This window comes from Cavia porcellus, unplaced genomic scaffold (assembly GCF_034190915.1).
Source record: "Cavia porcellus strain 051 isolate PalLab524CR breed Dunkin Hartley unplaced genomic scaffold, mCavPor4.1 scaffold_18, whole genome shotgun sequence".
Lineage (NCBI taxonomy): Eukaryota > Metazoa > Chordata > Mammalia > Rodentia > Caviidae > Cavia > Cavia porcellus.
Genome location: NW_026947501.1, coordinates 58650213 through 58676192, shown reverse-complemented (window position 1 = coordinate 58676192; position 25980 = coordinate 58650213). Strand labels below are relative to the sequence as shown.

The window sequence follows — 25980 nt, the reverse complement described above, 5'->3', positions numbered from 1 at the left end:
AAGGGAAGGAGTTGACCCATTTACATGTCATTTCAAACCTAAAGTGACACTGAGTTTCACTGGGGGACAGGAACAATGGTAGCTGGTGCCAGACACACATGACACTAAAGTCACGAGAAGTATGGAAATTTTCTTTCAAAACAGTGGGAAAAAATAAGCAGAATTGTCTTGGAAGAAAAAAAACCGGTGCATTGCTGGGATTCGTCCTTCCTCTTCCTCCTAAAAAGTAAAATCACAGGGGCTGGGGCTTTAGCGCCTGCCTTGCAAGTGTGCGGTCCTGAGTTCGATCTCTGGTACCGGAAAAAACAAACAAACAAAAATTTTTTAAAAAAGGAAGTAAAATCACGCAGACACATTCAAACCCTTAGACTTTTGGGAGCTGATTGTGTGTGGAAGACGTCAACAGAGCGTCTCGTGAAGTGCGTGACTACACAGAAAGGGTTAAAAGGAAAGGGCTGGCTAGGAGAGGAGAAGGCAAGCAAGGAGGTTGAAAAACACCGTTTTCCAACTTGGAAAGTCTGAACTTTGAAGTTCCTCAAAATACACACGCATGTGTCTGTGAGCTCAGGCAGATCTATTTCCGTAAGGTTGCTTTTTATTTTAAATCATAATCTCTCTCCGTCTCTCCGTCTCCCTTCCTGCGCTGCAAACGCTGAACAGCCCCCTTAGGATCGCGTGGTAAAAGCTACCGCAGAGGCGCAGGCAGTGCTGTTTATTTACGAGCTGCGCTCTCCATTCTCCCTCTGCGAACGCCCAGCCCCTCCCCAGCCGGGTCACCTCGGAGGCCAAGGCTTTTGGGGGGCGGAGGGCAGGGAAGCGCCCCTCTGCAGGCCAAGTTTGCAGGAGCTTGGGAGCTAGGGCGCCAGCCAGGGCGCGAGCCAGGGCGCACGGGAGCGCGCGCCGCCAGCACCAGCCTCACCTCTCCCGGGCGAGGTGCGGACTCCCCGCGCTCAGCCGGGGGCGTGGCCGGGCCGCGCGGGGCGGAGCTAAGGGGGTGGGGGCTCGGCTGGCTATATAAAGCCCGCGCCAGCCTAACTTTGGACTTGGGGTTATTTAGGAAGCACCTGGAAGGCGCAGAGTTGGCTGCGGTGACTGCTGCGGACGGCGCCTAAATAAATAAATAAATAAATAAAAATAAAGGAGGCGGCGGCGACAGTGGTGGCTGCAGCGCCAGCGCCAGCGCCAGAGAGGAATGGGAGCGCCGAGGCTCCAGGGCGCAGGCCGGAGCTGCCGAGCTTTCGCGGCGCGGCGGGAGTGCTGAGAAAGGGGAGCGTCCGAGACCCCGCAGCCGGCTCCAGAGGCGCGGACAGGGTTTTTGTTCCACCGCACTCAGCGTCTGGCAGCTGGGCGAGCAACTCCAGTTCCAACGACAGCCCACCTTCCAGCAGCCCAGGGAGACTTCGGCTGCTGCGTCTGTCCTATTGTTTAGACACTTGCCAAGGGCTCCGGAGCAGCAGACCCCGCTCTCTGTCGCCGCCTTCCCTCTCCCCGACCTCCTTCCAGGGAGCAGCAGGCCAGGAAAGCAGCTGGGAGAGGGGAAGGGGCGACGAAGAAGGGCTGCCCGGACTGCAGCCGCAGGGGGTCAGGTGCAGCTTCGGGAGCCGGGCGGCGTCTCCACCTCGGCAAGGGGACTCCTGCCGTGGCTTTGGGGAGACCGGGAAAAGTTCCTGTACTTTGAGAAGGACAACCCACTTGTGGGAGGCTGGCAAGGGGCGACGGGGAAGCTGCGCCTGCCAGGAGCTGGCTGTTGTGTCTTCCACCTTTGCCATCAAGTGTCTGCAGCGTATCCGGGAGACGAGAGAGGCTGACACGGGCGTGCACGCGCAACTGCCACTCAGCTTTGGACCCGGCTCCGGCCAGAGTAGCGGGTCCCAGCTGCCCGCCTGCCACCTCGCCATCCTCCAGACATCCTAGTGGGGCTCGGATATCACCTTAGTCTGTCCCCTCCTTCCTGCCTGTGTGGTTGGCGGCGAGTGCGCCCCCAATCCCTGCGCACTCGTGTCTTCGCGGGATCCATCGTCAACTTGGTCTCTTGGATTTCCTCTGCTGGAGTTCTGACTAGTGGATATTCCTTGCCGGATTGCCGCGGTCCTACTGCCCTTTTGTCTTTCCTCGTGACCTCAGGGCAGGCTTTGGTGCAGAGCATCTCCAAGGACGCCCGGCGGGAGGCGGGATTGGCTAGACTTCCCTCAAGACTTCCCTGAAGTGTATGTGTGTTTGCAAACCATCCTGGGCCAGGGCCGGTCCCGGCTACCGCGGTGCCGCTGGCGGAGTAGAGGCCGCGTGAGCGAGCCGAGCTCTGCGCCGCGCAGCGCCGCCCCGCGCCCCTCTGGGCTGCGCGAACACCCCGTGCGCCCCCGGCTCGCCATGCCCAGTGGCTCGGCGCGCACCGCTCAGGGCCCGCGGGGCTCCCGCGCCTTCTATCTATAAGGAGCTCACTTTGAACAGGACTACCATTACCATCGAACCTCCCCTCTTTCGCCTGGTACTCTCCCCTGGAATCGGATTCGCAGAAGAGTGCGTGGGATCAGAGTAACCTCCACCCTCGGCAACTGCATCTTCGCGGTGGTTGGGCGCCCGGGTTCTTTTAACCACAAGCCAAGTTGATCCTTGTGAGACGGAAGACGCGTGATCTCGTCTGTGCTCCGATCTTAATCTCCTTGCAGCCTTGGCCCAGGCGTTTGATTTTCAGGTTCTGAAGTTGCCCACGGAGCCTCTACTCGGCTAGAAAAGGAGAGAGAGGGAGGGGGAAAGGCGTGTGCTTCTATCGGCTCTACTCCTTTGAATATCACCACTGTTCCTTATTATCTTGTGCCGGTTTTCCCCGCGGCAATCTGGGCTGCTGACCCTGCGCCAAGAACTGGGCCTCAGACCCTGCGCTGTTGGAGCTGTGAGCTACCGAGAAACCCCAACGCCCGCGAGCGAGGAGGCGGCGGGGGAAGATGCGCGGCGTGAGCCGGCCGACGCTGTCCCTGTGGCTGGGGTTAGTGTTGGCGGTCCTGAACAAGGTGGCGACGCAGGCGTGCCCGGCGCAGTGCTCCTGCTCGGGCAGCACCGTGGACTGTCACGGGCTGGCACTGCGCAGCGTGCCCAGGAATATCCCCCGCAACACCGAGAGACTGTGAGTATGCGCTTTCTCCTGCCTCGCTCCTCCCCGTCAGGGTAGCCCACTTTTTGCTTTAACTTAAGGGAGTAAGCAGCAAGGAGACCCGCGCCGGGGCCGCCTAGGCTGGCTCTCCTGCGCGCACATCCCGGGGGCTGGGTCGTGCAGGGGAGGGCGAAGCACTGGCGGGCAATGCCTTGGGAGGGGCCTCTGCCCCAGGAGGGGCGGGTCCGCCGCCGGCGGCCCTGGGTCCTGTTTCCCAGTCTTGTCCCGCCACTGTAAACCCTTGGGGACGGAGTTCTGGGTAGCTGGGAGTTTGGGGACGCATATTCAAGGATACCCAGGGCAAGACAGACGCGACTTTGTTTCCCAGACTCCCTAAACGGAGTCACCTTGCGGTGGCGAAGGCGTGTAGGTCGGTTTCAGGGCCGAATCCCCGCCCTTTGCGCGGCGCGCTGGCGCGAAGGGGATTGCAGGGGTGCTCAAGCGAGAGAAACTTCCGCTCCCCGGCTTTGTGTCCCCCTCCTGGGGACCAAAGGGAGGGCAGATGGCGTCTTGGGGTGCCCAGGGTACCTTTCCCTAGACTGCGGTGGAAGGGTGTCAAGGGACAAGCGCTGCTATAGTCGTGGCGTGCACAGCCCCCCGCGACTGTCCGGGTCCCCCTCTCCTGCGGGGAGGCGGCCGCGATCTAGGGCCCCAGAGGCGCCTCCGAGCCGGCAACTGCGGTGGGGCACCGTGTTCCAGCCTTTAGGCAAAGTTAGTGCCGCTGCTCCAAAGAGAACTTGCTGCCTCGTTCTGTCTGGCGCCCCACGGCCCCCTGGCCGAGTCCCGAGCCCCGTCCACCCTCCTGGCAGATTCCGCGCCCCCTCCGGTGGCAGCTGCGCCACTCCTTCCCCTCGCCGCGCTCCGCTGCCCGCAGACGTCCCCGCCTCCCGCCTCTGCCAGCGGCTAATGAAGAAGTAAACGCTGCCCCAGTGTTGACGGCCCACGGGCTCCTGCTGGGGCGGGACCCGAGTTGCGGGAAGTGGAGCGTGGAGGCCGCCGTCTTTGTGAGCCTGAGTTGCCGCCCCGCGCCCTCCCGAGCGTCGCACACCCTGTGCTCGCCCGGGCGCGCTCGGGCTCGGCGGGCGCTGCGGGCTGCGGGCTGCGGGCGGGGGCGGCGACTGGTCCCGCTCTCCAGGCCTCTTCCAGGCAGTGAGGGCCCCGCACTGCGGAGAGCACGCGCTGGGACTTTTTATGCGCCACTTCCAGTTGCCCTTCTCCCACTCTTGGCCCTCACGCTCAGTTTAAAGGCCTGATTTTGTCTTCTTCTTTTGGGAAGGGCCACCCACTCCCAGTCTCTCCGGTGGACCCCTGTCCCTTCCCCTTCTCCCTCCTGAGTCCTTAGTGCTGGACAAATTAAGGCCTTGAGAGGCTGGGTGTCTCATCAAGAAGTGAAGCAGCTCATCGGTACAGGGTTGGGGTAGAGGTTCTTGGGTTCTTGTTAGATCAAATAGTCCAAAGAAGCTCCAAAGATGATAGGAAAAAACTTGAGGATTCTTTCTTTACTCAGGATGGAAAAGTAGATTGGAGGGAAGGATGAGAAGCAATGCAGAATTTTGTTTTAGCGATTGTCATTTCATGCTGTTCAGAGCAGCTGAAAGTATAAGCATCAGCACGCCTTCCGCAACCCAAAAGAAAAAAAAAAAATCACTGGGAGAAAAACGAAAATTGAGTTTAAAGTCTTTAGGAAGAAAGTATCAGAGATGTATAAGGAGTTTGCAGAAAACTGTCTACTCTGTGCTGGGTTATAAAATTCTGTCAGCAAGTAAGCGCTGTAAGCACAGATTGCAAACATGAGGCTTCAGACACCATCATGAGCCTACTTGCATGAAGGAAGGCTTAGAGACCTCTGCAGAGCCTGGCCTTACTTGAAATGATGGGAGGCAATCCTGACCTGAGATGCCACAGAGGAGGGTTGTGGCTCACTCAGTAAAGGAAAAGTGGTGTTGAAACCTGAACACAAATGTCAAGGCCTGAGTAGCATTTCTACTACTGACTCACTAGAGTTTCCACTTCACCATTGCTACGGGGGACCAGAGCAGCCCATGAAGAGTTTATTTCACACAAACATAGAATTGTTGGAAGGTCAATGCCCATAAATGCGAAGCTGTGAAATCCAAATCTTTGATTGAATTCTAACCTGTTAGAAGTTTAGCCATCGCATTACCTTCCTACCTACCTACCTAATGCTGTGAACTTTAAAAATTTCTTCTTCAGGAGTGTGAGAACATTGTTTATTTCACTTCCTGACTGGAACTCCTTGGGGGATCTGCCTAACAATAATAGCAGAATACCTATGAAATTAATACACACATCCTTATGAAAACAGAAACCAGAATCACTCCCATACACACCCCCCCTCTCCCCACGACTTCCCAACAGAATCTCATGGTTTTCTCCCAGCAAGAATGAATTTTGTGAACTTCAGTCATTAGTAAAATATGCTTTCAAAGACTGCCCGCTGCAATCCCAAATACTTTGCTAAACTTCCAATAGAATTCATTTTTAGTCTTTAAATTCTGCTTTTTTACTTTGTTTAACCAAGTGTAATAGACATGAAAAGGAACTTTCGTTTTCTGGTTATCTCTTAGTGATCTGAATGGAAATAACATCACACGGATTACGAAGACGGATTTTGCTGGTCTTAGACACCTCCGAGTTCTGTAAGTGTGCTCTTCTTCTGTAATTTGGAAACCTTTGCTTTTAAGATTACACATTCAGAACTGTTACTGGTCCCAGTTTTAAAATCCTGTCCAGTGTGGTATGAACAAAAAATTGTGAACATCTTATTTTCTCTTTTCTTTTTCCATCACTGTATTACAACGTTAGTAAAAATCAAGGCCTTTATTTTAAGATTGGATGCCTGCCATAGAAACAGTATTATACAAATGACCTCAAATCTTTGGTTTACCATACTCTAAGTGGCTTCTGTGTAGAAAAATGCAAACTAGTTGCTTTTATAATATGAATAAATAACGTGAGTCATCAGATGCTTTTCAGATTTAGATAAACTTAACAAAATTTAAGTGGATCTGTGTTTTATTATTACTGAGATAAAAATGTTTAGATTTTCTTTTTGCAAAGACCAGAGATAATTTGTATTACTAAAATCAAGCAATGGAACTTATCAGCAGGTTTTGGTGGGACAATGTTTATTTATAAAAGCTTCATTTGCCATGTTTTGAGTTGTTTCTTATATTTTTTCTTACATAAAATTGTTGTAATGTGATTACTTTAAAGACTGTTAATTTAGCTGTGAGTATACCATCACTGGATTGTCAGTGTTATGTTAAATTGTTTCCTCCCACAAGATTGTAAATATTTACATCCAGTGGTTATATACTTTTGACCAATGTGCATTCAGTATTCAGTTTTTAAAGACACACTTTGGCTCTTATGAAATCTTCAAATTGCTGATGTGCATTCAGAAGTTAGAGCTGAAATCTGTGTGATGAATTACTGCATATTGGTTCCATAGTTAGGAACTCAGTTGTAAATTCATGTACTAGAGAACAGCTATGAAAGCTGAAAATGTCATTGATTGCTTCTCTCTCGTATTTTAAGGTTCATAGTTTTGACTAGCAGGTTTTGTAAGAAACTGCCTTTGTGCTTTCTAGGAAAACTTTACAATTTGGATATCATTTGTCCTCCCTGAGTTTATTCACGTGTCATCATCATTAAATTTTGCCATTAGATCTCAAACTGGATCTCAAAATCTATCTTTAGGAAAGGAAAAAGGCTACATAATCTAAGCTACTGAATTGAAGTAGCTCAGAAGGTGACATTAAAGAAGCCTGTTACCTTATATATTTCAGTCAGCTTATGGAGAACAAGATTACTGCCATTGAAAGAGGTGCGTTCCAGGACCTTAAAGAGCTGGAGAGACTGTAAGTATTTTCAATTCCACTCTCGTGACTACATAACTGTAGCTTTACAAACACTTGGAATTTCAAGGATTCAATTTCATGTCTTAGCTTTTAAAACTTTGCAGAAAAGGGAAGATGAATGAGTGGTTTTTGGACTAATTTACAAAAAATAGACTTTGTGGATAAAGCATACTGGCATGTAATAAGTCACAGAGTCACAGATTTAATTTGCTTAGATATTTATTTCCTAGCTAACCATGACTTTGATAGTGGAAGATGTACAGGTTTTTCCTATTTTGTCATTAGATGTGTTTTGTTTGTGAAGGGAAGAAATGGTAATTTTATTTGCATTAGTGGTGCAAGAGAGGGTTGTTCACAGCCATTTTAACTTTCATGATGTTGTTTTGTGTGTCTTTCATGACATTTAAAGAAATATTTTAAATTTTGCTGGTGATTCTTTTTTGATATGTAACATGGCAAATGTGGCTAGTACCTGTTACTCATAGTTTATTTATTTAATAGTAGCTTTAAAAATTTCTGCTGGAAATATAGATAATATTAAAAGTAAGAACTGTGTAAGTGAGGTATGGTCACTTAACATTAACTCTTTTTCTCCCCAAAAACATTAATAAAGACTTAAGACTGTAAAAATATTTTAGTATAGAGTTCAGAGTTCACAAAATTGTTTTAGAGCAAAAAAAAATCTGTATTAATGTGCATTACTTGAGGGCAAATAATTTATACTCATAATATGTATATCCATAAAGGATACAAATGTGATAAATTGCAGACTTGGTCATCTTAAATATGGCTCCCACATCTCTCATGTTGATTATTCGTATTTGGTAGGCTTGTATTTTAAGGACCAATAAAACTATTAAATGTAGCTCAAGGATTTTAATAAGTTTCCATGACTGCTTTAAGTCTTCACATCAGATAAAAATAAATTTTTTATTTAGAATAATGAAATGTGATCATTTTAGTCATAACATATGTTCACTTGGCCTCAGGGCAAGAGGTAATTATTATGTAGTTGTCCCTAAGCAGAAAAATGTTTTGTCATCTTCTGAGATATTCATGACTCCATGGCCCATGGTTTTTATCACCTCAAATAAAACACAGAAATGTGTACTTTTTTTACCATAAAACTTTGCAATGGTAAATATTACATCATAGGGAATTTAATTGTGGAATTCAAAGTAAATTTAAAATTGCTACTTTGAGCTAATTTTGGAGGCGGATAAAAAACAAGCATTCGGTTGAGTTCAAAATCAAGTTCATAAGTTCATAACCTATTTTTAAGTATATATTTTGAAACTCTATCCTTTGAGCTTCATTAGCATTCATGAAGTTAATATCTAGTAAATAACTTACAATGATATTTTTAAGCTACCCCCTTTAAAAAATATTGATATGTTTTAAATGACTAGGTGATATAATTAATAATGTTATCATTAACAATTTTGTAAAACTAATTTCCAGTCATTACATGGAAAAATCTACAGCTTGATACATAAACAAATTTTAAGTCATAAAAAGAGTCACAGTGGCTTTTCATGCAGCCTCTATTTTGCCTATGTTTAATTTTAAATGTTTTCAGGAGCAGTAGAACAAAACACACACTCTAATTATTTTGCAAGTAACTGCAGAGCACCATCTAAACTTTTATCTTGAATAAGTTAACATTTCCTAAAAATTATTAACCAGATGCTGTATGATCTGAAATTTGATTAGAGTTGTAAGTAGGTAGTAGTTTTTGCCTTTCACTTCCCTGGGGAATGTCACTTCATCTCAGAACAATTTTCTATTCTACTAAGACTGAGTCAGATGTTTCATAGTGGGAGGAGGATTTGTAATTTTGAATGAAAGCTAATATATATGCAGGACTTCTTTAAATCACCCCAGCTGTTGGCTGAGAGCAAATATTTCATATTTGTGAGGAAAAGCTGAGAAAATTCCTTTTGTTTACAACTGCCAAGTCCATCTGATGGAAGCACATTGTTATCTGACAGCCAATTCATCTCCCTGGGACTCTGGAATTCAAAACCATTTCTTAGGAACATTGTGGATTCACTTTTCAAATATTTATTGTTTAAATATATTACATAGCAAAGCAGTTTTAGTCAGAAATGTATTCAAGTTACTGTGAAACAAACTATTTTAAATTTTCAGTACACTGTCTTTAAAAAATTGAAAACAATGACAAAAAAGATGTTGAGAGTTGCATATTCAAATTTTTATAGCTTTTGGTACATACCCGTACTTTAGTCATTGCCATCAGCATCAAAAACATAACTTTTTCCAGAAACACCAAAGAACAATGTGAGAGGCAGGAAGTAATCAATGACTTAACTTTTAATTAAAAACTGAACATTTAATTCAGATGTGCAATTTTAGATTGCATTCTAAATTATGAAAAGACGTGTAAGTGGTTTATTTTATAAGTGCCACCCATACAGAAAAGTGACTTACTTTTCATTACCTATACCAAGAACAAAGAAATAAAACATTAATTGTATTTATGAGTTATTTATAGCTCTAAGGTATTCTCCTTTTAGAGTAAGACAATGCTAAATTGCATTTTATAAATTTGCAAAGTTATATTTTTTCTTATTTCGGGGGGATGGAGCTCTTAACTTTTCTAGAGAAAGAGGACAAATCTGAAAACAAAAGATAAGCTCTTGGCCTTTCAATTTGTGAGAAAGAACATTATGTTACTAATTTTAATTTAGTGTTACCTTGGGAAGAGAAAGCCGTTATTTGTAAATGAAAGCAGTATAGCTACAAATGAAAGATACTTTTTCCAACTAAACAATGGATATAGTTCAGAATTTTCAATCAAAATGTCAAGAAGTTGGATGGGTGGGTTAAGGGTGAAATACTTTCTTCCTTCTTTGCCTCCTTCTTTCCTCCCTGTCTCCTTTGCTCCTGTGCTTCTCATTCCTCTTTCCTCTCCCTCCTGCCTTTCACTCCTTTCCTTTTATTGTACAGAAATCAGCATCAGGTGGTGGGTTCAAGTCGTCATCAGAATGTGGCTGTGAAGCCCTGTTGCAGGACTCAGGTTTTCACACTACAGGCCACCATGGGGCCACCATGGTTTCTCGTGGGTTCCTGCTTTGACAGATAGCTGCTGGATTCCCAGACCCAGCTTGTGCAGTGGCAGGTTTTCTAGAATTCTCTGTTCTGAAAGTGCAATACCTGTTTAGCTGAGAAAGCAAGAAGCATTGAGAACATGCCTCTTTATTAGCAGATCTCCTATTTAATCAGAGGTTCAAAGGAATTCTAATGCAGTTAAATGACTAGTGGAAATCAAGTAAAAACAAACTACAAGAAAACTAACGCAAAGAATTAGAACACGTAAGAAGTATACTTCATAGAAGATACCTACGTATAAGTAAATTATCCATAAAGAATTATTATTGTCAGTATTATTTCTATCTTTTTTATTATTTGAGACAGGGTCTTGCTATGTATTCTAGTTTGGACTTGAACTCACTGTGCAGTCCAGGCATGACCTTGAACTTAGGGCAGTCCTCTAGCCTCAGCCTCCAGAGTGCTGAGAGCATCGGCATGCACCACCATGCCCGCCTCCAAACAAAATTACTAATTCAAGATATCTCACAGCTGGAACTGTCTAGATAGTTAGAAAAGTTAACAGTGGGACCCAGAAATCGTGCATGCTGGTGTAAAATTTTGTTTGATGATTACAGTTTCTGTACAGGTAGAAGTTATACTTAGAGAACCAGAGAGTCAACCATTTCTATTTTATGGTCGTTTTCTGAGAACCTGGACTACTTAAGGTTCTAGTAGTGGAAATATCTTTTCCTTTTGAAAATTCCTTCAGAACACAAATATAAGTCTATGAGAAAGTTTTTCACATTTTCCAGGGCTGTCATTATTCTGATATTTATTCTAATACTACAGACATGAAAAGTGTACATGCCTAACTTAATCTTGGTGAGAGCCACCAGCATACCATGGAAAAGCTTGGATATTAGGCTATCCAGGAACGTTACCATCAGGAGTTTGCAGAAGTGATACAGGCAAGCATGTAGACTGTTCCTCTTTCGCCACCAAGGATATTTAAATATTAAGACAAATATATTGCTTTTAAGGGCTTCAAAGTTTAACATCTTTATATTTGAAATGATGTTTTTCCCACTAGTTTTGTCATTGGGTATTTAGACCTACACATAATGTAATGGAAAAAATGAAAGAAATCCTGGAAACTATGTCTATTAATTCAAATGGTTCAGATTTCATTAAGTTGATACAAAGAATAGACATTCATTTCACTTTAGATAATCTAAATCCTTTTGCAGTAAGACCTGCATTTGAGTAAGCATTTTCTTCTTAGGAGGGAATGTCTGAAGGGCACCCTTACATTGTTTTCCTAAGGGAGTGCTGACTTGGTCCTCTCTGTGTGATCACAGCATTCATAAGTGACGGTGTCAGTCTGGGACTGGGAATCCAGGGTGTTGGTTGTGGGTTGCTGCACATGAGTTCAAATGGAGACTGCTGTGGAACAGGTCTGAAGTGAAGCCATCTATCTGTCCTCTGTTCACAAAGATGGTAGAGAACCCCTCTTCGACTAATCCTATAAGTTTATGGACGACACATACCTCATATCTTTTCTTATTGTAAGGGCAAATAATAGCGCTAATCCTCTTTGAAAAGAATCCAGGCTCATCTGAAAAGAATTGCTTTCTGGTATCTTTACACCTAAGTTTAAAATCAGTGCAGTCAATTTCTTGGAAATTCTCTGTAACAAAGACTCAGTATGCTGCATCAAAGTAAAAAGGCTCCCAAGGAGGTGATATCTATGAGTTGTCGCTCATTCTCATGTGTTCCTAAGCAGCACGGAGTATTTTAAATTAAGCTGACAGACTGTGGTCATAGAAAGCGTTAGTGTTACAAGTTCGGCAGAACACGGAGTTAATCTGAGCGAGTTGCTTCTGTTTTAATGGGCCCTGCAGTCAGATGGTGGTGAGAGGGCCCGTTTGCCTCTTTGTGGACCATTTTATAAATTCTGAAGCAGGAAGGCTGTTTAGTTTTCCCACATCTGTTTTAGGCTCATCCTTTGTGACAGTGTTTGCTGGATGCTGTGTCCTTTATGTCTCCCCTGAAATGAGTAGTTTAGTTTGCACTGTTACAATGTATGTGTAGAAGCAGTGAATGTCAAATATTTCACATCTAAGTCTGTCTTTCATGACTTTTCGATACCTTTCTGCTTGAGTTATGCTTTGTTGACTGCATTTCCTGCAAAGGCACGGAGTGGGAATGGGTAACTTTTCTGTCTGGACTCTGCGGGCACCACCTTTATTTGTTTATTTATTTTTTTCTTCACGGCAAATTATATCATCTGCTGGCCTAAAGGAAAATTGTGGAAAATACTTTCAACATAAAAGCTTGGTAGCAATAGGGATGAGTTAATACCGAAATTGAAATACTGCTTTACGATAACATACTTACAAAAATACTTGGCTTTTCCCTTGATAGCATTCTCCCAGTCAGGTTGCAGTGGGCAGTTTGGTGTGTGCTCTGGAAATCCTGGTGGTGGAGCACAGGATGTTAAGTAGCTGAACACCTCGTCCAGCTTGTCCAAGTTTTAAACACCTTGTAAAAGTCTCTGCTGGTGTCTGATGTCTCATAGAATAGCAGGCTAATACACATTACTTATATTGTTGGTTGTGGTTTTTGATCCTTTCCTCTTTTAAAAATCAGAAACAATAAGACAGACTTAAGAAATTATCTCAATCCCCTGTGAGATTTTGATCACATTCCTTCATCTTTAAAAATTACTTTCTTCCCATTTAAAACAAGGATAATCATTTTAGTAGTTGTATTGGCAGTATAGAATTTATGTAAGATGAATATATATACATATATGTATACATAAGTATATATTCAAGCAATTAAAGCAATATATAATATTCAAATCATATATATATATATATATAGTTTCAGACAATACTTAACATACATTACTTAAAGAACTGTTATTATGCACACAGTTATTTCTCAAAATTTGATTTGAGGAATTATTTTATGAAAACGTGTACATGTTATGTTTATGGATTTATCTTTACTATTATTTCTTTATGGATTTTTCCTTACCATTTAGTGTGTCACTAGCAGAACAGATGAGAAAAAAGTACAAGAAACGTACAAGTGATTTTTTTCATGTACTTCTGAAGATGTAGAAAAATACCAATAAACAAAGAAATTAAATAAGACGTAGCTTTTTTTTTTTTTACTAGTAATTGTTGACCTCTCTAGCAGAGAATAAAGGATGAAAGTTTCATTGGTATCACTACTGAAAATACAGCCTCCTTTACATAATACAAGCTACATTAGCACTGCTGAAAACTTAACTTTGAAATGTAAGATAAATGTTAAAATGTTTGCTTAAACTGTTAGAAAAAAGGCACTATAAAAAGACAAGTAGAGATTTTATCTGAGGAAGAGGAGCTAATTAATCATTTATGAATAAGAAACAGGAGGTTAGAAATGATAGGATTTTAAAACCAGAATTTATGGCACAGTACAGATCAGGCCTGCTGCTAAGATGCCTTATGTTTACAACAAAGTGTAAACACAAAGTGTAAAGTTTTCACAGCCTTTAGTAAAATTGTTTACATTTTGCATTAGATAGAAGGTTGCAAAGATTACTCGAATTAAAGGTTGAAAAAAATAAGAGACTATAATCTTTACCAAAGGACAAGAGTCACTGAAGCAGCTGGCACATAATAATGTAGAATAAAGCATGTCAATAATGCCCAGGTGCCCTTCATATTGAAAGGGTTCAGAATTAGCATTTCAGAGGACAGAGCTTTGTGCAACACACAAAGGTCATTTACCCCTCTGAAAGTCTGAAATAACGCTGATAGCACAGAGAAGTTACTGGGATCCCGTCTCCTCTTTGTCTTAAGTGAAACAGTCTCAGAGAAATACATCACACACCTTTTCGAATTCATGAATGTGCAATGGAGAGAGTTCTCAGTCCTGGGATCAGCTCCCATTTAGGGATGACACTGCTAGATGTCCCTTATACATCCATTCTCTCCCCTTGGACATAGTTGAGTGTCCTTAGGTAATGTAATTTCAGATATTTGAAAAGTGTTCTTTAGTGTAAAAAGTTAATTTCTGGTCCTTGTATAAGAATCTTTCCTTTAAAGTACTTCTTTCTTGAATGTTCTGTAAAAGTTTTGCTTTTTATCCTAATACTTATGTGTACATTTAACCTTAGTACTGATAAAGAGAGAAGGGAATAGGAGAAAGAAGTGTACTAATACTCTTTTCAGACAAAAAAGTAAACACATTTTTTTATGTGTCTTAACATTATTTAGTGTTACTACACTGTTTTGTGCAGCATTTCTTCGTATTAACACACAAAATGGAAATGTATCATGGTTGATTTTGACATTTTAAGATCATTCGTTCATTCATAATAATTTTCATAAAAGAATAATAAACTTTTAATTCAGAGAAAAATGTTTTGATACGTTTCTCTTTACACCTCAAATTTGAAGTACTTAAAATAGTTGACTACAATTTCTTTTTAAGTAAAATTTGGTGTTTTATTTTCAGATGTGAGTTTATAAATATTTAAGAAATGGGCTGTATAAAACTATGCTTTTCTCAAGGAAAAATTGGTGAAGAGGAGAGTTTGGCATAACATTATTTTGAATTATCATATAGGAATGTTTCCAGTGGATTTCTAGGTGGGAGTGATTCAGCAGATGTGCTCCAGACACACTACCTCTGTTCAATCCTTGCTCTGTCTTCAAGCTCTGTGATGCTCTTCAAAGCAGCAGTCGGAATCATACCTACTCATGCTCATATTGGGAAGAGTGAATCAGATAATTCATGAAAACTTCTCTAAACAATGCCCATTGCAGAGTGTTAGATGTTAGCTGTTACTTGTAAATTTAATCAAGAACATGAGAATATGGAAATGATGATAATGTGATTAAGAAAAAGGCACTACTTAGAGCCAATCTGAAATATCTACTTTCTGATAGTACTTAAAGTTCTACTTATACTGACCTATTAATAAGAAAGCTGGTAGCATGTATCAGTCAGGTATGTGTCTGAGGTTTTAAAAACACACTGGATTTCATTCAACTCTAGGTGATGCCAAGCATGTGTGGGAGGGGGCAGGGAGTGGAGGTCAATGCAGGGGAAAAGAGGTGACTGCTGCTTAGGGCACAAGGAAGTTAGTTGGGTGGTGGGTCTTTGGTGTGTCAGAGCGAGGCGCCAACCTCAAAGCAGGTATATCTCCAGGAGTATGACAGAGAGAACTTGTGCTTGTATAAGGCGTGTATACCAGACTCTGACTGAGCTATTTCACAATGCAGGAACAATCTGTTCTCATTCAGTACTTCCTAAGTACTCCAGTGAGAACAGACTGCCTTTTAATACAGGTCAAAACTTAGTAAGTGCCAAAGAGGGAGGCAGGGGATGCAAAGATACAATCTTTACAGTTGAAGGGACCAGTACACGAGTAAGCATAATACACTGTAAAAGCCTCTTATTCAAATGCTTTGGAAATATGCCTCCAAGGGAGGCACTGACTGTGCTTAGCAAAACTGGAGAGTTTCACAGAGGATGTAAGAAGGTATCATTTGCCAAAAAGGGAAAAGATTCTGTACTGAGTTGCCTCTGCAGGGATTTGAGGTCTAAAGTAACAAACCTAGTGAGGTGAAAAGTGGGATGCGGTTTGCTAATCAGATGGTTTGGATATAACTAAGAAAACCCATCCTTGCCATTTGTAGAAATCAGAATTGGCTCTTTGGATAATACTCATTTTCCAAGAATGGTTTGCTTTCCTAGAAAACTTCATATTGTCTCTTTTGTAAATATTTGTAATCTGTAGTTTTGAATGACTGTATAACAAGCCACAAGTAAGGGGTATTTCATTGAAATTAGAAATGGTAGACCCAGAAATACTTGTTACACAGAAGCATGTTCAACAGAAAACAAATACAAGCTTTTGGTTTCACTTTAAGCAGGTCATACTTTTTTCATGTAGGTGGGAAGTAAATCTGGCCTTTCACCACTAATTTTTATTTTTTGCTCCTTACTTGTCTTGGCATAGGTTTGTGTTAGAATACTTTTTATTAAGTGCTGAGAATGTTTTTTTAGATACACTTCTTAATGACTTTGTGTTATCTAAGTTATAGTAAGTGTCCTTTCTTCATGGCATCTTTGAATATTGAAGAAGACTAAAGTTCACCGTGTCCACCTTCTCACTTAATGTAAGATTTCTCTTTGGTATGGCCTTTTCGGGATAAGATGCCAGTTTCTGATGGACTACATGTGTAGGTGTGGAGTTTCCCATACTAGATCTTTCCATTTCTTATTGTCTCTAATTCTTCATTACCTACTATTTTAGGAATTGCAATCATTGGTCTCATTTCTGCCCTCTAGAGACTTAATTAGTCTTCTAATTCTGCTTGTAGTTGATGGTCTTTTAATTATGTCAAGATTGATATCCTTTCTTTCCTGGTGTCCAAACATGTATCTTTAAGATACCGATAGGAAGTACCTCTGATTTTTTTCAGTGTGACATTGGTGTATGAATTGACTTAGCCCAATAAGCTAAGCAACTTGTATTTTATATTAGCTGTATGTATTTTATGTTAGCTAGTCTTCCTTTTATTTAGATTGGGAGAAAAGGCAGAAACAGACAATTATTTAAAATTTCATATTAAATTGTGTACCTAAACCAGATCAAATTGGAATCTTTGAACACCAAGAGATAGAATTTTCTCACTTTATTGTGTAAATCTAGGTGAGCCCCCCCCTCCCCCCAAAAAGAAACTTAGTTACATAGCATCAGGGTTTAAATTGCTTTAGACTTGCAGTAAAATTATTTTCCCAAACATTGAGAACATTACAATGTCAGTTAACATTTAACATTTTAACTGGAGCTTTGGATTCAGAGAAGCGTTGAGAGTTGTGGGTTTACGTTTGAACTCTGTAAGGTTTTTTTTCTTTTTCTGATTCTGCCTGTGGACAAAAGTGATGCTGAGTCTTTTTCATACTTTTTGTTTTCCTACTAAAAAATTTTGGTAACAGAATTGAAAGTCCCATCTCTCCACAATGCCTTGACTAAAATTTAGGTCATTTAGCATAGTGTATGAATTATTTTCAAACACCTTTTACCTTAGTGTGTGAGTCTGTCATGAAATCCTTGAGCCTTGTGTGTGCTCTGGTTGGCTGATACTGCAGGGGATTTGAGTTAGAGTTTAGGCCTCAATTACTGCAGGGGATTTGAGTTTAGAGTTTAGGCCTCAATTACTGCAGGGGATTTGAGTTTGGGGCCTCAATAATCATCATCTGAGTAGGAAATTAGAGTCATGTAACAAAAGGTGTAACCAAGTTCTGAATTTGCAATGCTTAAATTCTTTTGAATGTCATTTCTTTCTTTCTTGAATTACAAGATGAAGCAGGCAGCTACCAAATCGCAGTCTCATTGTTGGATATTTTCTATGTAACATAAGCTTTGTTTTTGTTTTCTCAAAAGGCGTTTAAACAGAAATCACCTTCAGCTGTTTCCTGAATTGCTGTTCCTTGGGACTTCGAAGCTATACAGACTGTAAGTAGACAGAAATAGTTATTGTTGCTTTGGGTAGTATCTTGTGTGTTTTCTTAAATATATCTTGGATCTGTTTTCTGGTGCTTTCCTGGAATCTATTCATCAATGGATTAATGCATTAAAAGCTTGCTTTTGTATTTTCTGGATTATTTATGATTGGTTTTCCATTGGCCTTATTTGGCTAGCATTTAGTGACTTTTGTATGTGATTGTAATTGTATAATTGTTTCGGTCATGTGATGATGGTCATATTTATCTGTTGGAAACATCTGATTGAATTCTAAAGAGAAAAATTGCTACCATGCTTCCTCTGAAGAGGAAGTTGGCAGTGTGTTCTTGTAAAGCTGAGGATCTTAATGGCAGTTCTTTGGGTATTACGCCTGTACTCAAGCAGTAGTGTTTATTAGTCTGAAAATATTATTCTAAGGTGTTTAACAAGTGCTGTAAATTCCCTCTTAAATATTTCTTTTAAAGTGAAAATTCCAAACTCTGTAATATGAATGACTATAAGGTTTTCATATCAAATACATCATAGACTATTAAAGGAAGTGGTTCTTTAATGGAACATAATGTGAATATGAGGTAGAACCAGTTTTTTCCTTCTTGGAATGCTTACTCACTGACGTAATGTACAACAGTGAAAACACATTTTTGAAAGCTTTTAATAATAAATTTAAGCCAGGCGAATGATTTTGTGCAGATGGGAGATAAGCTACAAAGTGTTGGAAAAATAAATAGCAGTGATTATTGATACTGGTGTATACTGTGAAACACTGCTGGGATAGAGAGAGTAACTTGCTCCGAACAGGCCCACCTGGATGGTGGGGAAGTCCCATATGGTCCTGGCTAATGAGAAAGTGTACATATTGCTTTTTTCCAAGCTTGACTTAGAAGCCTGCAGTTTAGTATGGTTATCAATTCCTGAAGAAGTAGAACAGTCCTCCCACAGTTGAAGCTAAGATCTGGGCTCCATCCTCCTGATACCTAATTTCACCCTAGGGAAAACTTTCTCAGGTGACCTGTCACATCTCATCTCTAGTCTAGAGTCTGACTTCCCTGATACTGCTCCTCTTAAGGATACCTGAGTCACTGGCAGTAGTATTCTTTTTCTGCCTAATTGGTCCAATTGAGTATGTTTTTAAAAAAATCAAATAAAGAAACTTCTTCTAACGAATATTGTCTAAGGTCTATTTCTACCAAAGAAATAGTATGTGGATTGCTATAAAAATTATATGTACATATATGAGTTGAAACTTCTATTTAAATATTTGCTTAGTGTTTTGAAGAATAGCCACAGGGTTAGTTTTAATAGTATTCCACTTCCTATTTTAGTTATTTGTGATGGAGTGTTTTGAAATAACTAACTTCAAGGCAAATTTTCAGTGAGCACTGTTTAACACCCTGCAATGCTAGTGGTCTGTATATATAAACAACATACCACAGCCTAGGAAGTTGTTTTCTTTGTAGTATAAAAATGCATTTAAATGGAATGACTGTTCCCTGGAATTTAAATAACTAAGTTGAAGAGGGGAAAATGTAGGAAGCAACCTCAGCACTGTCTCTGAGAAGCAAGAATATTTGGTGCTTATTCCGGAAGTATTCGAAAGAATTTCTCCACCAGTTTTCAGGTGATGTAGTACCTTGCAGAATTCCCTATCAGCAAATTAGACTGTTTGACATTTTTCCTTTTCTGATAATATTTCATAGTAGAGCAAGTGTTTCTTATATATTTTGTTACAATTTTAACATGACAATATTTTATTAATACTTTTCTTGTACATTTTGTTATGATTTTTTAAGAAAGAAAGAGACTTGAAGTATTTGATAATAGATCTAAGAAAACTATGACAGGGTTTTCTAATTAACTTAAGACAGTTAGAAAATAGGAAAATGAGCAGCTAGAAAATGTATTCAGAACTTTTATGTGCTTGTTTGTTCAAAGAATTTTCCAAAGCCGTAAGGAGCCTAAAGTTGTGTTGTTATTTTGTACTGGGTAATAAGGATGTACATAGTTTGATCTCTCTGATTTTACCTTTATGGCTAAATGCTTATTCTTGACAAGCTGTCTTTCCTTATTTGGCGTTTGATAGCTGATGTAGCCACTGAATATACCTAGGAACCTGAGTTGTATATTTTATCTGCATTCTCAGGTCAAGAATGTTTTTTTACATTGAGAAATGTTGCCTCATCTGAGTTACATTGTGGTGAATTGTTAACAATAGCAGTACTTTCCAGAAGAAAAGCTATAAGATACATGTGGCCACATTTTTATGACAGTGATCACTAACAATTAAACAAGTAGTATGAAGGATCCATAATAAGAAAGAAATAATAATAAGAGGTAAAAGCTTGTGAAGCTGAGTACAGGGCTAGTGTAATTATAAAGAACAAAGTTGTAGGTTCATATTTTCTGAATATGTTACAGGTGGCTAGTAGCTTACTTGAGACAAATATTTTAGAGGGTGGAATCTACGTGGAAGAGTGTCCTTTACAGTATTGATCTAAAAATAAAAGTTTTTGTGCAAGAAGGATGACAGAAGAAAAGATTCAGGGTTTTTTAGAAATAACAGGCAAAGTAGTATCATGACAAAGTATTTGGCTGTTGCATCTCCAGCTCTATTTCCTTATATATATGTAATAGTATTATATATAGTGCCTATTACACACATACCTCTGAAAGAAACAAATTTAGATTTTCTTGTTATAAATTATATATGATGCCAAATGCATTTTTTCTAAAATATCATTGACTAAAAATTTACCAGCTCACTATATAAATAAAGATTGGCTATTAGCATTGTTTGCTGAGATGAAAGTGATCCTAATATACTGAATGTTATGCAGTTTTCTTTGAGCTTTTGTAATGTATAATCCTCATTTGACTCTTGGCTGAAAATGAGATGCCAGGGCAGACACACACATGCTTTTGTGGATTCTAAATGCAATATAAAAGAAAAAGAGGGTGCACTGTATATGAATGATGATTCGACACGGTTTATTGGTACTAGCGGCTGAATATGCTTTTCCTTTGCTGTCTGCTCCAATTTCTCTTTGGACGGGCTGAAGTAGCACTGCATGTTCAGGTCAAGATGTTTGCAAAGAAATAGTAGTACAGTTGCAGCTGTGTTTGTTGGAGCAGGAGACTAGTTTAAATAGCATTACCATTTATCCAGTCCATTAACAGAACTCTGTAAAATAATACCAACTCTGCGTAAACTACAGGACAGCATAATAAAATTACAAGCACTTGTTGACAGATGAAAAGTGTAAGTAAAGAGAAAGTAAAGTAAAGGCCGATAGGTTGAAGGTTACAACAGAAGGCACATGGTTTTCTTAACTTGGGACAGTACATAGAGACTCTGTCCTCCGTTTTGCTTCTCGCCAAGTTGCAATTTTATGATCAACCGAAAAGAAGAGAAATTGACTTTCAGAGCATTCTGCAGCTGGTTAACTGCAAAAGAGATTGTACTAAGTTTTGAGGAGGTTGACTGTGATTGGAGGAAATCGGTGAGTCACACTGAAATCTTCCAGACAAGTGTAACCTTAAAGGTGGCTTAGGGTTGTGATTCACAATTTCCCGTTTGAGTTTACAGCTACTAATCTGGGCTCATTAGAGAAGAATTTCATTGATAGTGCTGTGGTTCACTGTTCTGTAATACATATTTGTCTTGTGGTTTCAGTTTATTCTTTGAATATTACGATATTTACCCAGGCTTCTAGCATAAGTGTGACTATCCAGTGCCATAGACACTCACTTTTCACTTTCCTGTAGCGAAGCAGAACAAACGAAATTAACTCCCTGTGTTCCTATGTTTTATTTATTTCTTTGAATATAAATTCTTATTTCTGTTCCAAAAGTGGCATTTGTCATTCTCCCCTAAACTTTACAGCCATTAAATTCTCTAACATTATAAAATGTGCAGTGTTGCTAATGCCAAAAGGCGTGCCTATGGTCTAGTGGGAACTCACCTGAGATAGACAGATCTTGAACATTTAAATTGTTTGGTGAGATGGAAGCTCATTTGCTGTCATACAGGATCTTAGAGTCTCACAGTTGTTTCTGGTAATGGTAGTAAGTTTTAAAGAGAAAACTTAATTTTTTGTTTCTTGGATGTAAAATGCAATTTAAATGCCTAATCAAGTTGCCTTTGTTTCCTTTTTCCCTACTTCCCTGAGGTTTTGATTTTTGTTTTCTTAACAAGTATAATCATGCTCACTGTAAAAATACTTAGAAAATTCGGAAAAATACAAACAGAAAGCAAAAATTACTATCTCACTACCTAGACAAAACTGCTACTACTTATTAATTATTATCTTAGTTTAATTTTTATGAGTACCCATATAAATTCTCATTCTACATATATTTTGAGAAGTTTTTTGTTATTTCTAGGGTCTAGTAGAGAGCTTGACCTTTAGAGTCTCTTAATAAGTGTTTGATGCATTGAATTAAATCTTTTTCAAGTTCAGAGTTTGCAACTTGAATGGGCAGATAGTAACTCTGGGAAGCCATTATTTATAATAGAGAGCCAAATTACATTCGAAGGATAAGTTGACTAATTCAATATTTGGTTCCCTTAGGTTTTCTAAACTTTGAAAGGTTTCAATAGCCAAAGTATAATCAAGGGGCTGGGGATTTAGCTCAGTGGCAAAAGTGCCTGCGTTGCAAGCAGGCAGTTGTGGGTTCGATCCCAGGTACCAATAAAAAGGAAAAAGCCAAAAAAAAAGAAAAAACAAAGTATAATCAAAATAATCCATTTTTCACCTCAGCAAAATATGCCTTAACACATTGCTATTTTTACATACAACTGACCCCTTCATTTTTCAATGTCCAGTTAGTTTCAAAGGATTCCGATAGTCAAACATAAAAGCAGATGAGGACAGTGGAGTCTGTGTACAGATGCCTCTTGAATTAATTTCTGCCACCTCCGATTAAAACCTGGGCTCCCAGAGGTGTCAGGTGCCATAGTTCTGTACTTCTTTTTACTGCTGGCCTGTTTGGCCCCTGCCACAATAAATCCTGCAGTGGTTGTATAGGAATTGCAGGTTACAGTTGCTACGGTTACCGTCCTGCCGCCAGTGCCACATCATTACTCATCTAGCAAGTTGCCTTGATAGCTACTGCTGGTTTCTTTTGCTGAGGCTGGGGAAGCGCCTCACATGCTGAGGATGGACGTTTCTCAGGAGGTGGTGTGTCTTTGCTACAACTGGGTGCAGGGAGACACCGTGTGCTTTGTGTACTGATACTTCAGAAGGGGAACAGATTAACTCCTTATCTTTGAGAACAAAGAGCCAGTAAGAAACTTAGAAAGTGTTAACCTGCACTGATTAAAACTTCAAATGCTTTATCACCTATTAATTTATTACTTATGATTATCAGGCCTACCAGAGACTCTTGTTTTTTTTTTTTTTTTTTTTGTCTTTTTCCTTTTTATCGGTACCAGGGATCAAACTCACGACTGCCTGCTTGCAAGGCAGGCGCTTATGCCGCTGAGCTAAATCCCCAGCCCCGAGACTCTGGTTTTGCCACTTAAAAAAATAGAGGCACAAGAGGAGTACTTAATTTAAAAAAGATTGCTATTATGTAATCCAGAGGTTTATTTTTAAGCAGGAACACAAAAGGCTTGGTGTAGTGGTTTCTGAAACACTCCCAGGGTACGTGTTACTACTTGCCATGAAAAGAGAAAATGCAAACTATTCAATAGGAGCCTAGTTTTGATGCTGTGTTTTTTTTTGTTTTTTTTTTTAATCACCATGTAACTCTATGTTTCAGAGGTTATATAGCCAATGAAGAATTAAGGTTGTAGTTGAGATTTTTTGTCAGGCCTGGTGTTGATAGTTTTTACATTAAAGGAATCCTGAGTACAAAGCTGGGTGTTGGAGAAAGCCAAAAACTGGCAGGCTTATGCTGTTGTGACCTGCAAAGTGAGCTCTGGGTGGAAAATCCACAGCAAGTTGATAGCACAGGAGAGTCAACGATGAGATCTTTACACTCAGTTGTGTTTATTTAAGTATTGCTTGCCCAAATGTAAACGATTTTACTGCCTCATTAGTTTTTCCACTGACAAGTACTCAGAGTATACCAGCTTAGATTTGGAGACTACTGTGATAGATTTTGGTGGGCTGTCAAAATAACGTGGCTCTCCGTGCTGTGGTTCTTAGGGACCTCAGTGTCTACTAACATCTGACTTCTAATGTGCAAATTAAAGCCTGCAGACTTCGTTTAGAGTGACAGTGTTTTCTAAAACACGAATTTAAATATGTGATTTTCATGTCTAAATCATATCACAGTATACACATCTCTGGGCCATGTTGTAAAGCTGGACTGTGAATCATTAAATTGCCACAGCCATCTCAAGATCATAATTTGGGAGAAGCCAGGGATATAGGTCAGTGGCACAGTATCTGCCTGGCAAGCTCAAGGTCCTGAGTTTGAATTCTGGTACTAAAGAAAAAAAAAAAAAGATTATAATTTGGGTGTAAAATTTCCATAAATATTAATTCCAGATATTGATAGATAATTATTAATTCCAAGTATTGATAGAATTTTAGTTATATTTACTTAATTTTAATGTATGTACATATCTACTCGGTGTTTTAATTTTTTTTGAGTACTAGAAATCAAACTTATGACTTGCACTTGCTAGGCAGGTGCTTACGCCACTAAGCTATAACCCCGGCCTCTATCTTGTGTTTTAAAGTACTGAAATTAATTTAGTTCATATCACAAGGTATTGGTTTTAAGGAATGTTAACTACCTGCTTGCATATTTATAGTATTTTTTTTTTAATCTCTGGAAATCAGCTGACATTTCTGGAATGAAGTTTTCTTTCCTATAAAATGCAAATGATCTATTCATCTGAGTATCTATCATCCTTTAGTCATCCTTTAGATTCTGTATTTAAAAGAACATTGTCAACCTTTCAGTGTGATCGAAATGATGTTTGTGTTTTCATTGCAATCAGGATGGAAATAAGAGTCCCTCTACTGTCCTGACAGCTTCCCTTCAGCTCAGTGTAGTTCACACAGACAGGCACAGTCACATCAACTTCCCCAGTGCGCCAGATGGACATGAGACATGCATTGGTACCATTGTATTTCTGTTATTTGGCCACAGAAAATATATTGCAGAAGATAAGGAGCTCCTCATCTCCTCCCAGTTCATGAGTAGCATAGTTTTAAAATTTATATGTAAAATAAGGATAGAAACAAAGGAGCTGAGATGGAGGAACTGTTTGTTAGTACACTTGTTTACATTGCTGCTTAAATGGTTTTCCTGACAGACCAAATGAAAGGAAACTAGAATGCTGACTGAACTGCTTCAGCTATGCAGATAAACTATTTTGAAAATCGTTCAGAAGATTTACAGAAGTTGCTTAACTTTTTATGAAATATTTAATCCACTTTTCTCATAGCATGTAAACGTGATCTGAACTGTGGAATACTGTCATCTTTATATAAACTGCATATGTGATTTTTAGTGCAGATTATGTCAAAATGCATCACAAATTGCAACCCTTTTAGCACTCGGAGTTTAAAATTTCATGATGAAATGGGTTTGAGCCAGGAGTTATTTTTATTTTGCTTTTGTCATAATTCCAGGGCTTCTCCTAAGAACACATGCATTGCAGTTAGATAGATGGGATTCATTTCTCTTCATTTCCTGTTACCAGTGACTGAGTTTACCTGCTGCCACTGAATTATTTATGGAAGTTTTCCTTAATGTATTTGAACAAATTGTGATATAAAAAATCTCAGAATGGAAGTTATGAAGTAAACTAGCTTGTAGCGAAGGACATAGTGAAAAATAAAAAGACTGGCTGTAATATCAACCCCGGTCTGGAGAAGCCCATTGTGGTGTAGAATGTTACTGGGACATATGCGCCTCTTGAAATGACCCCAAGTTAAAGTTTATAACTGAGTATGGCAACTTGATTTCAGTGTTTAAGAAAAAGAGGAAGGGAAAAAAATAAAGGAGAAATAAATAAGTCTGGAAAGAGAATGAAAAGATGGCTTTGCCGCATCAGGATAGGTTTCTTCTACTAGTGAGAGATTAAAGCTTGGAGCATGTGAATAGCTGAGAGCAGCACAGAGAAAGGTTGATTGCTTCCCCTCCAACAGTTCCAATTGATTTTAAAAAGCCTAATTTAAAGTTCTGTTTGTTCTATGTCTTAAACCATCAGAATTCTCTTTTAGGGCCAGAGGAATGCTCTGAAGGAAAAGGAATCCAAGGATAAAAAGTCATTGCAAGCCAACAATTGTTCCTAATCCTCACAAAATGCTGGAGAAATTAAATTTATTCTTTATTGCTCCAAATGTTACCTAGGTCACTGGGCGATGGGAAAATTGGACTGGAAGTCGAGTAGGCGC

General features: G+C 40.1%; 1 protein-coding gene across 3 annotated transcripts in view; it reads left to right on the top strand.

Annotated features, from left to right (window-relative positions):
• Positions 1 to 2942: 2942 nt before the first annotated feature.
• Positions 2943 to 25980, top strand: part of Slit2 (slit guidance ligand 2) — a 345916-nt gene continuing 322878 nt past the window's right edge. For 2 of the 3 annotated variants that reach the window (XM_063230084.1, XM_063230083.1), the window contains exons 1-4: positions 2943 to 3121; positions 5737 to 5808; positions 6961 to 7032; positions 17543 to 17614. In XM_063230084.1, the coding sequence (XP_063086154.1) occupies positions 2943 to 3121; positions 5737 to 5808; positions 6961 to 7032; positions 17543 to 17614 (395 nt within the window). Of the gene's footprint in view, positions 3122 to 3359; positions 3519 to 5736; positions 5809 to 6960; positions 7033 to 17542; positions 17615 to 25980 lie in introns of those variants that run through there. The other variant, XM_063230085.1, reaches the window with a different exon arrangement.